At 40.9% G+C, this 12911-nt stretch overlaps 1 protein-coding gene across 1 annotated transcript in view; it reads left to right on the top strand.

Annotated features, from left to right (window-relative positions):
* LOC122772635 (usherin-like) overlaps nt 1-12911 on the top strand; it is a 111561-nt gene that overhangs the window by 48229 nt on the left and 50421 nt on the right. The window contains exons 19-27 of the mRNA XM_044030822.1: nt 322-502; nt 2501-2664; nt 3308-3466; nt 3558-3786; nt 4214-4334; nt 4468-4615; nt 5989-6264; nt 9336-9511; nt 10287-10434. Of these exons, the coding sequence (XP_043886757.1) occupies nt 322-502; nt 2501-2664; nt 3308-3466; nt 3558-3786; nt 4214-4334; nt 4468-4615; nt 5989-6264; nt 9336-9511; nt 10287-10434 (1602 nt within the window). The remainder of the gene's footprint in view (nt 1-321; nt 503-2500; nt 2665-3307; nt 3467-3557; nt 3787-4213; nt 4335-4467; nt 4616-5988; nt 6265-9335; nt 9512-10286; nt 10435-12911) is intronic.

Below are 12911 nucleotides of genomic sequence, written 5' to 3' on the forward strand. Positions count from 1 at the left end.
TCTGCATGGAGTTTACTTGTTCTCTTCATGTGTGCGTGGGTTTTCTCCGGTCCAAAAACCGGTCCATGCAGATTTGGGGATTAGACAAGTTGGACACTCTAACTTGACCGTGAGTTGTTTGTCTCTATGTGACCCTGTGATGGACTGTCATGTCCTCATGTGGAGGGTAAAGCAGTAGAAGATGAATAAATGAATTCTAATTGGAAGATGAAAGGAAGGAATCAAGAAATAATAAAAAAAAAACACACTTGGAGGTCAAAGGCATTTTAGTGACTGATCAGATGAATAATCAAGCTTTACTTGATGTTTGTGTCTGCACAGGCTTCTACCTCTCTCCAGATCAGAGCGTGTGTGCAGAGTGTGACTGTCATCCCATGGGAGCGTTGATGCGCATTTGCGAGATCCCGACGGGTCAGTGCGCGTGTGCCCATCCCTCGGTGGCCGGCCGTCGCTGTGACCACTGTCAGGAGATGTTCTACGCGTTCAACCCCGGCCTGGGCAGGTAAAAATACCATGTCAGTCTCACCGCATGTACGAACAAACACACAAACACACACGTGCGCTCATGCAGCCGAGAGCCAGCAGGTGCTGTCTCTGTTCTCTGCACCGGGAGTTAACTGATGACAAACCCAGACGTATGACTCTCACTCTGGTGTGTCTCGTGCAGACTGAAACAAACACCCACCCACACACACGTGGTGCAGGTTGGTGCAGATATTCTTTTGAGATATCTGTGTTGACTTCCATTTATTTGGACAGATTTAAGACCAGGTTTTGGTCTACTGTTCCTGAGAAGATCAGTGTTTGTGGTTATAAAACACTGGGACACAGATGTATATAGTTCCCTTTTAACATGGTGTCATAGATGAATGGTGGTCCACAAACTGTTCAAACAGTGGTCTAGTGTCTGTCTCTTTCTTTCTCTGTGTGTGTGTGTGGGAAAGGGAAAGGAAATCATCTTTATTGTCATTATACAACCAAAATTGAACCCAGCACCTTCTTGCTGTGAGGAAACAGTGCTCGCCACCACTGTGTCACCGTGTGGTGGCTGACCTTGTGTGATTGTTGTGTTCCCCAGAGACAGAGAGGGTTATTGGCAGATACTGACCCTGTTTTTAAAATGGCAATTTGGCTGATTCTAACACAGATGCTTTGTTTGTTTTAATTTTATGGTTAGGACACAGAGAAATCTTCCAAATGAATATTTTTTATATTATATTAATTAATATAATTAATATACTTTTTTTATTTCTAAATGTTGTTTTTTTTTATTTCAGTAAATTTTGGGAAACTCTTCATTTGACACTCTCAAAAAAGAGATTGTTGTGATGTTGGTGTTTTCTTCCTCCTTGAGAATGGAGTGAAGGTCGAGTCAGTATATTGGTGTCTGTGTGTGTGTGTGTTGAGGGGGTGTGAGAGCACCAGTTGACAGGACAAATTTGCGGCTCGTTATGAGGCTGTGGCTTTTCACACAGTAATAAAGAAGGCGTAGCGGTGTGTGTGTGAGGGGGAGAGAGAGAGAGATGGAGCGTGTGAGTATTCAGTGTGTTATAGAAAGAAAAACTACGGCTTTTTATCAGTGTCAAAACCTGTGCACATAAAAATCATGTATCTGCACGTGATTCAATCGGAACACCCCTAGCTTTTAGAGCCTTGCATAGTCAAGCTCCTCCTTACATCTCAGGTCGGTGTTACTTGTGGTTCCAAAAAGCACCTAGGCTGTGGAACGCTGCCGTGACGCTGTTGACGTTTTTGAAAAGCAGTTAAAGACTTTCCTTTTTAAACAGGCTTTTAGTTAGACAAAAGCTTTTCTTGTTTTATTCTTTTTTTTGCATTGTACAAGCGTATGTTTTTAATGTACCCTGGCAGTATGTTATGTATTTTACTAGTATTGCCATATGAAGCACTTTGTGATTCCATATCTGTGAAAGGTGCTTTATAAAATGTACTTACTTAATTAGTGACCTAATTTTATGCCGTAAACATGCACATGGATAATGTTGTGCTGTGGGAAATACATATATATATATATATATATATATTTATATATATGTGTGTGTGTGTATATATATATATATATATATATATGTATTGCATGAGCAATTACAGAAGTAGATGTGTCTGGGTCAGCAGTGTTGTGTTAGCCTCACTGGGGCTGGGCAGTGGGTGATCATCCAGCCAGTGACCTCACACCCTTTCTCACACACACACACACACACACACACACACACACACACACACACACACACACACACACACCCTGGCTAAGAAGACCACTGCACTACATATAGTTCAAAAATATCCTTATCTATTAAAATTACATGTAGTGTATCTGTCGGTCTAAATGCTTATGGTTTTATGGTTTTTAAATGTAATTGTCAATTCTATATGTTTTAATCATTGTATCTAACATGGTTCTGGTTATGATTTTAAGTGTTTTGGTGGCCTGTACCGAACTTCTTTTTTGACCTTTTTTGTCTTTCCTCCTGTGCTCGAGCAGATGCCAGCCTTGTGCATGTGACCCAGTGGGCAGTGTCAATCGCTCCTGTCATGCAGACTCAGGCCAGTGTGTGTGTAAACTGCTGGTAACTGGAGACAAGTGTGATGTTTGTCAGCCTGGAGCGAGTCACTTGGACCCTCAGAACCACTTTGGCTGCAGTAAAGGTCTGATTTACCTGTTATTAAACACAGACGTATAGATTAGAGCGATTATGCCGGTGATATTGTACCTGAGGTCCTGATTTTCAGAACCTGTGACTTGCAAGGATTGGGACTTGAGCACTGACTGCAATCAGACACAAAAGTTGAATATTTTAATAGGCCATAGTAATTTGTCATACCATGTTATTATCATACTATTATTATATTAATCATGGATTCATTCCGTTTACTGTAAAAGTGTATTTATTTATGTTTTAGCTCTCAGTGAAGAACTGGATCAGTCAGACTCAGTTTCGCACTTTACTTGAACTCAACATACACCAATTAGTGAATTTCACTTCTTTTCACACACCAGTAGTAAACATACACAAGTGGTGCCTTGCTCAGGGGCAGCCCAGCCCTTGGCCCTTCCTGGGATTGAACTGGCAACCTTTCAGTTACAAGCCCTATTCCCTTTCTCTTGGCCATTGGCCGCCCAATTATCAACAGCACTGGATGACATACATACATTAACCATTAGCATCAGCTAAAATTTTATATATTTATGTACTAATTTAGTTGATTCTGATGTGTTTGCATGTAATCTGATGTCTTTGTGAAATGTTAGATTATTTGTCTCTTTCTGTTTTTTTTTCATCTGTTGCAGCTCCCTCTCAGCAGCCTGCACCAGTAGGTTTTGCTGTCAGTTATTCTTCAATCCAGTTTACCTGGAATCCTCCCGACTCCCCGAATTCAAACAGACTCAACTACACTCTCATCAGAGATGGACAATCGGTGCATAGCGTCCAACGTCACTATCCTTTCAGTGAGTATCCACACATGGGCGCACAGTACAATATGGAACCATAAATATTCTCATGAAATTCACATGGATTCTCACCTCCTTCCTTTTTAAGTCCCTGAAACATTCGAAGACACCGGTTTGCTTCCCTACACCAACTACTCTTATTGGCTGATAACAGCTACTGTAGCTGGTGAAACAACCAGCACACCAGCCTTCTACCAAACCTTCAGTGCACCACCTGAAGCTGACCAGCTCCATTTAAGCCTTGTTGGGCGACCGGGTCCAACCACTGCCAGCTTTAACTGGAGCACACCGCGAAATGACTCCGGCCCAGTGGAAAGGTAAGGAAGGAAGGAAGGGAAGTGATGGGACTGAGGATTAAGAGGCAGAGCATTTAGGGCTAACTTGGACCGGCTGAATGTCGCAACCCCCAAGTGAACCGAGTCCTCAATCATACAGAGTCTAGCAAAGACTATTAGGTGTGAAAACGACCTAAGTTTTTTGTGTACCTGGACAAAGCCATTCGTCGTGAGTGGCCTCAACTGTTGCTCGACTTGACTGTGCTTGGAAATATACGGAGTCCATTTTTCCCCTTGTCTCTTCCTCCAGTCTATGGTCACTGACTACATGTGTGTTTGTGATGACACAGATGACACATGGTGAAAGATCACGTCGCGTGTGTTGCGTGAGCCCTGTCATGCAGTGTGAAGTCACAGTGACTGCAAAACGATGAATTGATGAGCATCATTTTTTTTCTGTTGTTCATAGGTTTGTGTTATCCTCTACTGAGTCACCTGGTGCAGAGCCCATCGTTCACTACACGGGCTCATCTACAGCGGCTGTGGCAGGTGGACTAAAGCCTTTTACCCAGTACTCCGTAATATTGCAGGTAGGTGGAGCTTATCAAAGCACCAGTGGAAACATATTTATACATGATATATCATTTTCAAAAACAGCTACTGGATGTGAAGCAACTATTTGTGTACATTTAAAGTACAAGTAACGCACTCTGAACTCTACAGGTTTGCTCTTCTGGGGGTTGTTCTTCTCCTCCACCACTGTTTTTTATGACAGCCCCCGCCCCCCCACAAAACCAGCCTCCACCCAGAGTCACTGCCACAGGACCGTATACACTGCATGTTTCTTGGGAGCCCCCCAGTCAGCCAAATGGTACGACCCCCCAACACACATACACGCATAATACATCATGTGCATGTTGGGGAAAAGCAAATAATTCAAAATGTATTGTTTTGTATGTATTACACTATGCAACGCAACAGACACAGAAACGATTAATGTCAATGTCAGAATAAATAAAGTTTAGAATAATCACACACTCACAGAGAGCTGTTGGAGCTCACATGGTGCACTCACCTCGTAGCGTTGCTTTAAGGCTTGTGTCACTCAGGAAGTATGAGAATGAACTAACACTTCTACACACACACACACACACACTGAATTGGAACTGCCTTTGGTAAATCCAAAGAGCTTTGTAACAGCTCTAAGGCTCAGTGTCATACAAAGCCCTAAAACCTGAGTTTGTGTCTCTTCTTCCTCCTCCTCTTCCTCCTCCTCCTCCTCCTCCTCCTTTCTGTCTATTAATCTATTCCCTTCCCAGTATTTTGCAAATCCCTGTAACAAAGATTTATTTCCTGTGCTCCATATTTACCTTATCCCTCTCTCCACATATTGATATTTTTCCTCGTAGCATAACAAGAAAAAAGACATTGAACATCTTTTAAACATTTGATGTGACGATCATACTCAGTCTTCATCTTTAGGAAAATACCCGTAATTAACAGTACTTGAGTACTTGACATGCAAAGTATTTATCGCCTGTTTTGTAGTGAGCTGTTCATTAAAGTCGAGAGTATTTCAATGGCCATAAGATCATTTAATAACAATAATTTTTTCTGCTCTGAATGTTTTAACCTCGACTGTGTGAAATGTTTCTCTTTTATCGAGATAATTATAGAAATCAGCCAATTATTATGAGAACCTTTTTGACCCTGAGAGACGAGCTGGGGCCACAGGGTCTTTTAACAAAAAGCCCTTTATTCGATCTTATTTATATTCATACCTGTAACACTACTTGGACCCTCATTCATTCCATCGTTGGTCTGTGGGTTGCTTATTGTTTGTTGTTAATGTTTTTTCTGTCCTCATTCAAATCCATTCCTGTCATTTACAGCTGGATTAAAGCATGCTAGGCCAATGACAATAGCCTGGTTTTCACCAGAGAACTAAAATGGGACCATGTTGTATTACAGTGCCAATCACTGGCTTGGGCTTTCTCATTATTAGTAGTGTACGAATTGCCTCTGAACAGCATGGCATGACTGTGTGTAAATGGGTGATGCATATTAAGTAGAGCTGCAGTGTTTAACACCTTTATATTTGATGTTTTGAGACTTATAAATGGTCCCTGGTTCACTAAATCACAAGTAAATTAGTAATAATTACTGTTGCATTGATTTGTTGCTTCTTTTATTCAGTGTGATAAGTGATAAGTCCTCGGTAACGATCTCATGTTTGTGGTACAGGCATTATCACAAGGTACGATGTCTTTCTACGTGGACCAATGGAAAGTCCTTCCAGTGAGGCAGTTGAGAACAAAGTGTTTTCCAGCTCGGGTTGGCTGGATTCAAGCGTTCCTCCACAAACACAGATGACCAACAGGAGCACACTGCCGGCCCCTGAGAGCAGCACAACGATCGTGGGCCTGCAAGCATTTTCCACCTATCAGATAAGAGTGGAAAGTGTCAACATGGCAGGAAGAGTCGCATCAGAGTGGACCACAGCGCACACCACGGAGGGAGGTTTGTGTACATCATGATCATGGTTGACTACTTACACCTTCTTCGCCTTCTTCTTTCAGCAGTAGTTAAGAAACCCTTAAGCATTCATGTGCAAGTGAGATTTTGTGAAAGTATGAGACATGTTTTCTGTGATACAGATATAGGAGTGGACCTTTAAGCCCTTTAACACCGTTTGCACAAGCGCACTTTGCATTACTGTATGCAACGGTTTGTGCTTACGGGAAAAATTCTGCCGCTTTCTGAAAGCTGAGAAGCTGCAAGTCAAAGCCAACATGTGGTTATTACAGTCATTTCAATCACGCTGTTGCAGAAAGCTGGGGAGTCTGCGTCTTTGTCACCAGAGAGCAGAGAGTTTCCTTTCAGTTGGCCTGTTTTTGGACATTGTGACAACAACAAAAACTAATAGTATTTTAAATAGGTTTCATACTGTATATGTTTTTTTTAATACAACTTGTTTTTCTTCTTTAAATAGTTAATATACTATTTTCATCATCAGTCATCATCTAACCGCTTTATCCTCCACCAGAGGGTCGCAGGGGGGTGCTGTGCCAATCTCAGCTACATCGGGCGATAGGCGGGGTACACCCTGGACAGTTCGCCAGTCCATCGCAGGGCCACACACAGATAGAGACAAACAACCATTCACTCTCACACTCACTCCTACGGTCAATTTGGAGTGTCCAATTTACCACATTGCATGTTTTTGGACTGTGGGAGGAAGCCGGAGTACCCGGAGAGAACCCACGCACACACGGGGAGAACATGCAAACTCCATGCAGAAAGGCCCTTGTTCCAACCGGGGCTTGAACCCGGGTCTTCTCGCTGCAAAGCGAAAGTGCTAACCACTACACTGCCGTGTGGCCCTAATATACTATTTTGACATGCAGTAAATTGTAAATAACTTCCAGTTATTCTGGAAAAATGGGTAAAAGCACTTACTCACAGGACATTCTCTGTTCCTTTTTCTGGTTAAAATAAGCAACAACAAAAAAACTCCAGACGCACATTTGTCCAACTTTTGCCATAACCTACACAAGGCAAAGTGCAGTGGGGCACAGTGTATGACTACATTATTTTTGTCCAAAAAATTTATATTTTAATCAGTGGGATCCACAGCACTCAAATATTTGCAAACTTTCAACTAGTTTTTGGTTTTACACAAACCATGTACTGATTAACTGGTACATCTCTCCTTCACTGCCAACATTGCTGCAACAGCTCGATCTTGCAGATACATGTTGCACAACATCAGAAGGATACTGCCTCATCTAACCCAGAAGGCGGCACAGGTTCTGGTCCAGGCTCATGTCATCTCACGCTTGGATTACTGCAACTCCCTCCTGGCTGGTCTCCCTGCGTGTGCCATACGACCTCTGCAACTCATCCAGAATGCAGCAGCTCGACTGGTCTTCAACTTACCAAAATTCTCCCACACTACACTGCTCCTCCGCTCCCTTCACTGGCTTCCTGTAGCTGCTCGCATCCGCTTCAAGACTCTAGTGCTTGCGTTCCATGCTACAAACGGATCCGGTCCAGCCTACATCCAGGACATGATCAAAACCTACACCCCAGCCCGCCCACTTCGCTCTGCATCGGCAAACCGGCTCGCTGCCCCCTCACTGAGAGGATCGCAGAGGCATTTGCAGAACTCGAGACTGTTCACTGTCCTCGCTCCCAAATGGTGGAACGAGCTCCCCATCGACATCCGGACAGCGGAAAGCCTCCACATCTTCCACCGCCGACTAAAAACGCATTTCTTCCAACTCTCCCTCAACTAAGACGACGACTAAAAAAAACAAACAAACAAAAAAAAAAAAACTCATGACTAGCACTACATAGTTTGGTTTACTTGAATCTCTTACTTACTTCTAGCTCTTATTTGTACCCTAATGTTTAAATGCACTTATTGTAAATCGCTTTGGATAAAATCGTCTGCCAAGTGACATGTACTGTAATGTAATGTACATATGTGTACAGTACACCAACCTCATTATGTAATAACAGAAACCTTAGGTCTGCGAAACCAAATAATAATCAAAACCTAACAATGTGACGTTTTTGTCAAATTCATTCCACCATATTCACCATATTCACCTATTCATTCAATGGTAGATTAAAAAACAGGCATTAGTGGGGAAATATGAAGAGAAAAGTAGAAGGGAACGAGGATGGAAGTGTTTGGGGGAGGGGAACTCATTAAGGTATTTGAATTTCAAAGAGATTATATGGCTCATTAGGACTAAACGATTGCCTCCAACATCAGTCTAAGCTATGTGTCTGGATAACAAGCATATGATAACACCATTTCAAATGTGTGCCAGTGTTTGTGAGCATAACTGAGAAGTTACAGGGGAAGAATGTGACAGTGGTTCTGTCTGCCATGAATCACATTTCACAGCACATTTCACAGCTAAAAGCCATCAACAATTCCTCTCTCTGATCTGTCGTGTAGTCGTGGCTATCACCACCGTAGAATTATGGAATACTAAAACCATTATGTCCACATAATATCCACTTTGTCTGTTTTGTATTGTTTGTATTGAAAGGTTTTTTTTGTTTGTGTGTGTGTTTTGGTTTTGTCGCTATACGTGTACAGATTGTAAAAGCAAAACATAAAAATAATATTGATTTGATTTGTACTTTAACCTACTGTAAAATATGAAGTGGTAAAAGAAGTCAAAGTAAGAATGTCCCCAAAAACAGGTGGTTACTCTTCTTTAATCTCAGAGATAAGCACCATCTTATTTTTCACCCATGTTTAATGTGACAAAATGAATATACAGTGTAAAGGATTTAGAAAACATACCAGTCTTAAGTGAGTGCACTAATTATCCCTAAACGGTTGAAATGACAAGTCTACAGCCATAAAATCAAAACATATATATATAGATTATCATGATGGTCATAAAATGTATTTGACACACCCTTTAACTTACTTGCTACTTTTAACAGCTTGCATTTTAATGTTATAGAACAATAGATCAAATACATTTGTAATATTGTGAGGGAGAATGTTCTATGTTCTGTGTTTTCAAGTTCATAAAGTACTATATCCGTGCCCATTTTTCCAGTCCCAGAGTTGATGGCTCCTCCGGCGGTGTCTGCACTGTCATCCACCAGTATCAGTGTTTCCTGGAGCTCTGCCGAGAGTGAGGGGGTCATCGCCAGAGGACGAGTGACACAATATCGAGTCAACTTACTCACTGAGCAGACCAAAAATCCCTACGCTCCTCCGGTGGTCAGTCAGGTAATCACTGGAGCACTTGCACCTAATCAATAGGGCAACTGCAAAACTTTAAAGCTAAGTTATGGCCTGTGTTGAGTGGAAATGATTATGCCAGTAGCTTGAAGTAAAGGTGAAAAGCCCGATAATGGCTTAACACCCCGGTGCTTGGCTACGGTGAGTGGCTGTTCTTGTGAATATAGCGTCTTTAAAACACTTTCTGCTAAGATTTGGTTCAATTATTCAGTCTCACTCACAAATGAATGGATTAGATTTTGGTGGTCAAATGTCACTGTGACCTCCTGAAACACCTTTTTTTGCCTTGTGAATGCAGAATATACAACTTGAATTAAAAAAAATGACCACACAATATATGTGTGTGATTTTGCGAAATTCATGTCCCAGGAACGCCTTGAGGGAATTTCAACACATTTTCTACAAGCAGTGATTTGAGCTCAGAGGTGACGTGAATAGGCTTTGGTGGCAAAAGATCAAAAGCCATTGGAACCTTACGAAACAATGTGTCTTCTTATTTGTTAGAAATGTTTAAGTGGACTCACAGATTGCTTAGATTTGGGCGGCCAAAGGCTTTTTAAATCTGTCCCCAACGACCCACTGACTCATAATCCCTCCCAGATCAGGGGCATAAAGAAATGTTAGTTTTACGTTAGATTTTATCATACTTTTATTATCTAGAGATGCTCTCACCTTCACATCTAATGTGCCGTTTTTTTCATAACTTTATTCCCAAACATGTCGTCGTTTGAGCAGATTTTCTCTTTGTTCTTCCTCTTGTCAGGTCTTGCACCAGGCTGAGCCGTCTTCACCACATGTATATGTAGTGAAAGGACTGAAACCCTTCCACGTGTACAACTTCACTGTTACACTCTGCACAAAAAAAGGTTGTGTTACCAGTCTGCCAAGCACAGGACAGACCCTGCCAGCAGGTAAATAAAAAACCTCCACACACAGCTATTCTTCTTAGTACACTCCTTTGACATCCATGTATTTGGAAAGTCTAAACCAGGCATGTCCAAAGCCACGGCCCTCAGTCAGGTGTTATACATAAAATCTTAAATCTTATACTTTATTAATGCCCTTAGGGAAATTATTTCTCTGCATTTGACCCATCCTAGAATTAGGAGCAGTGGGCTGCCACACTGAGTTGCTTAGATTTGGTAACATTGCCATTTAAAATTATTATGACAATAAAATAATTATAAAACTCTGAAGTGTTACAAAAAAAAGCTCTGAAGGGACCATTGCCCCCCGGAAATCTTCACATGATCAAATCTGACCCTCGTTAAAAAAAAGTTTGGACACACGTGGTCTAAACAAACCGTTATCCCTTACCTTAACCAGCTCAATTTCTGTCTTAGCGTTCACCTATTTAAATATTACACAGTTTAAATCAACTTAGTTAATCAGAAATGACATTCTGCCTCACGAGGACCAGGTTTTAGTCTCCATGAGGAATACTGGTCCAGACAAGGTCAGTGTATATGACAGAAAAGGTCACACACCTACATGCTGGTTTTGCATCCTTTGTGTGGACCCTCATAGACATAATGCATTCCTTATCACTTAGCACCATAACCTTAACTGTTACAACAAAATGCTTAACCCAATTCTAACCCTAACCCTAAAACCAGGTCTTAATCATCCAAAAAGCCTGTTAAAGTTCTGAGGACCAGCCAAAATGTCCTCACAAAGATAGTTTGCTTGATAATTGGTCCACACAGCCTACTAAAACATGTATAAACACACACAGACACACACTCCAGCATTGTTCTTGTCTTGGAAACAACCAGAACACAAGTTAGTGTCATACAGCGTTGGTCATGTTAACCAGAGGGGATATTCATGGCAAGCAGCAGTAAAAAAAACTATTTACTGTTAATTACAAGGAGCGAAATGTAGCATTGCTCATATTTCCTGCTGGCCATGAATCAAACGCACGCACACACACAGTTAGAGAAACACACATACGTACAGCAATACGTCTCTCTGTCTCACTCTACTCTCGTAGATTATAACCATTGTGGAAGTAGGATGAATTAGCTGTGTTTAATAACTCGGGCACAAATCTCTGGGAAAGAGATGAGCACTAATTGATCAGTGTGGTATCTCTCGCTCTCTCTCTCTCGCTCTCGCTCTCAAACACACACAGTCTTCATCTGTCTGTCAGTTGCTTCTTTACTTTTTCCTTCAACCCATCTTTTGAAATCCACTCTAAACACAAAATAGCACACATCAGTGTAGAGACATGATTCATTCTGCATTCTACACATTATATATATATATATATATATATATATAAAACACACTTGCACACACACTCACTTGACCCTCCAATACACCTTATCCATCTGTTCACTGGCATTCTTACTTTTACTGCTGATTTTATGCTTCTTGTGTTTTGTTTACGTTTTGCGTATTCTTTCCAGTGAATAGACAATGGCTGCATTGAGCGGACGTAACAAAAAAGAAAACAATTCTTTTATCTATAAATACTTGCTCAGGGATTTGAGCTTTTGAACATGCGCTTAACAGCTACATCTGTTGACGGAGCAAATATTTTCACTTCCCACATTCTCAGAAAGCCCTTCCTTCTATTTATCTTGATGGATGAGACTTCATTTTGTAATTGTCAGACTTTTTTAAATGTATTTTTAATGGCTACATCTGTTGACACAGCCACAATGTTTATTTCAAGTGATTCCAAAGACTTCTCTTGACTGTAATACAGTACAATACAATATGGCTTATTGTACCCAGTTGACTTTTTGAATGTATTTTTAACAGCCACATCTGCTGCCACTATGTTGTTTGATCCAACGCCAAAGATGTCCCTTGTTTCAACTATAAGAAATGATAATGGCATATGCTGTTTGGCACGCGTCTCTTTTTGTATGGTGTGCGCTAATCCACTGGGTGTTGTGCTTCTGTTGTAGCTCCAAACCTCATATAACACACTGACACACACATATATATGTACACATTTGATTTGGAATTTTCTTGCATTTTTTAAATAGTTAAAAATACACATTTAACACTGCATTTGTGAAAGCATTCTTAAAACAGCATTTTAGGATGCATTTACTATTATTTCTTTATTGCTGAGTTACTTTACTTTTGATCACTCAAACAAATATTAAATGTTATCTTCGACAAGATATGGTAAATAATTGTTTTGAGGGCATTTCATGAGAAAATGCTCTATGTTTTAAGTCTATTCAATGAAGTAAAGTTTGATTAACCCTGAGTGTGCAAGGATCACACAAATCCTTACATGGACATCCTGGGGGTGTGTGTTTATAGGTGTAGGTTATGATTCATTTTATATCTCATATTTTCTTTTAAAAAACAGGAGTGGCGATAATTGTGCCGAAATCACTAAATATAGACAGTTATTACACCAATT

Source organism: Solea senegalensis, linkage group LG7 (assembly GCF_019176455.1).
Source record: "Solea senegalensis isolate Sse05_10M linkage group LG7, IFAPA_SoseM_1, whole genome shotgun sequence".
NCBI classification, from domain to species: Eukaryota; Metazoa; Chordata; class Actinopteri; order Pleuronectiformes; family Soleidae; genus Solea; species Solea senegalensis.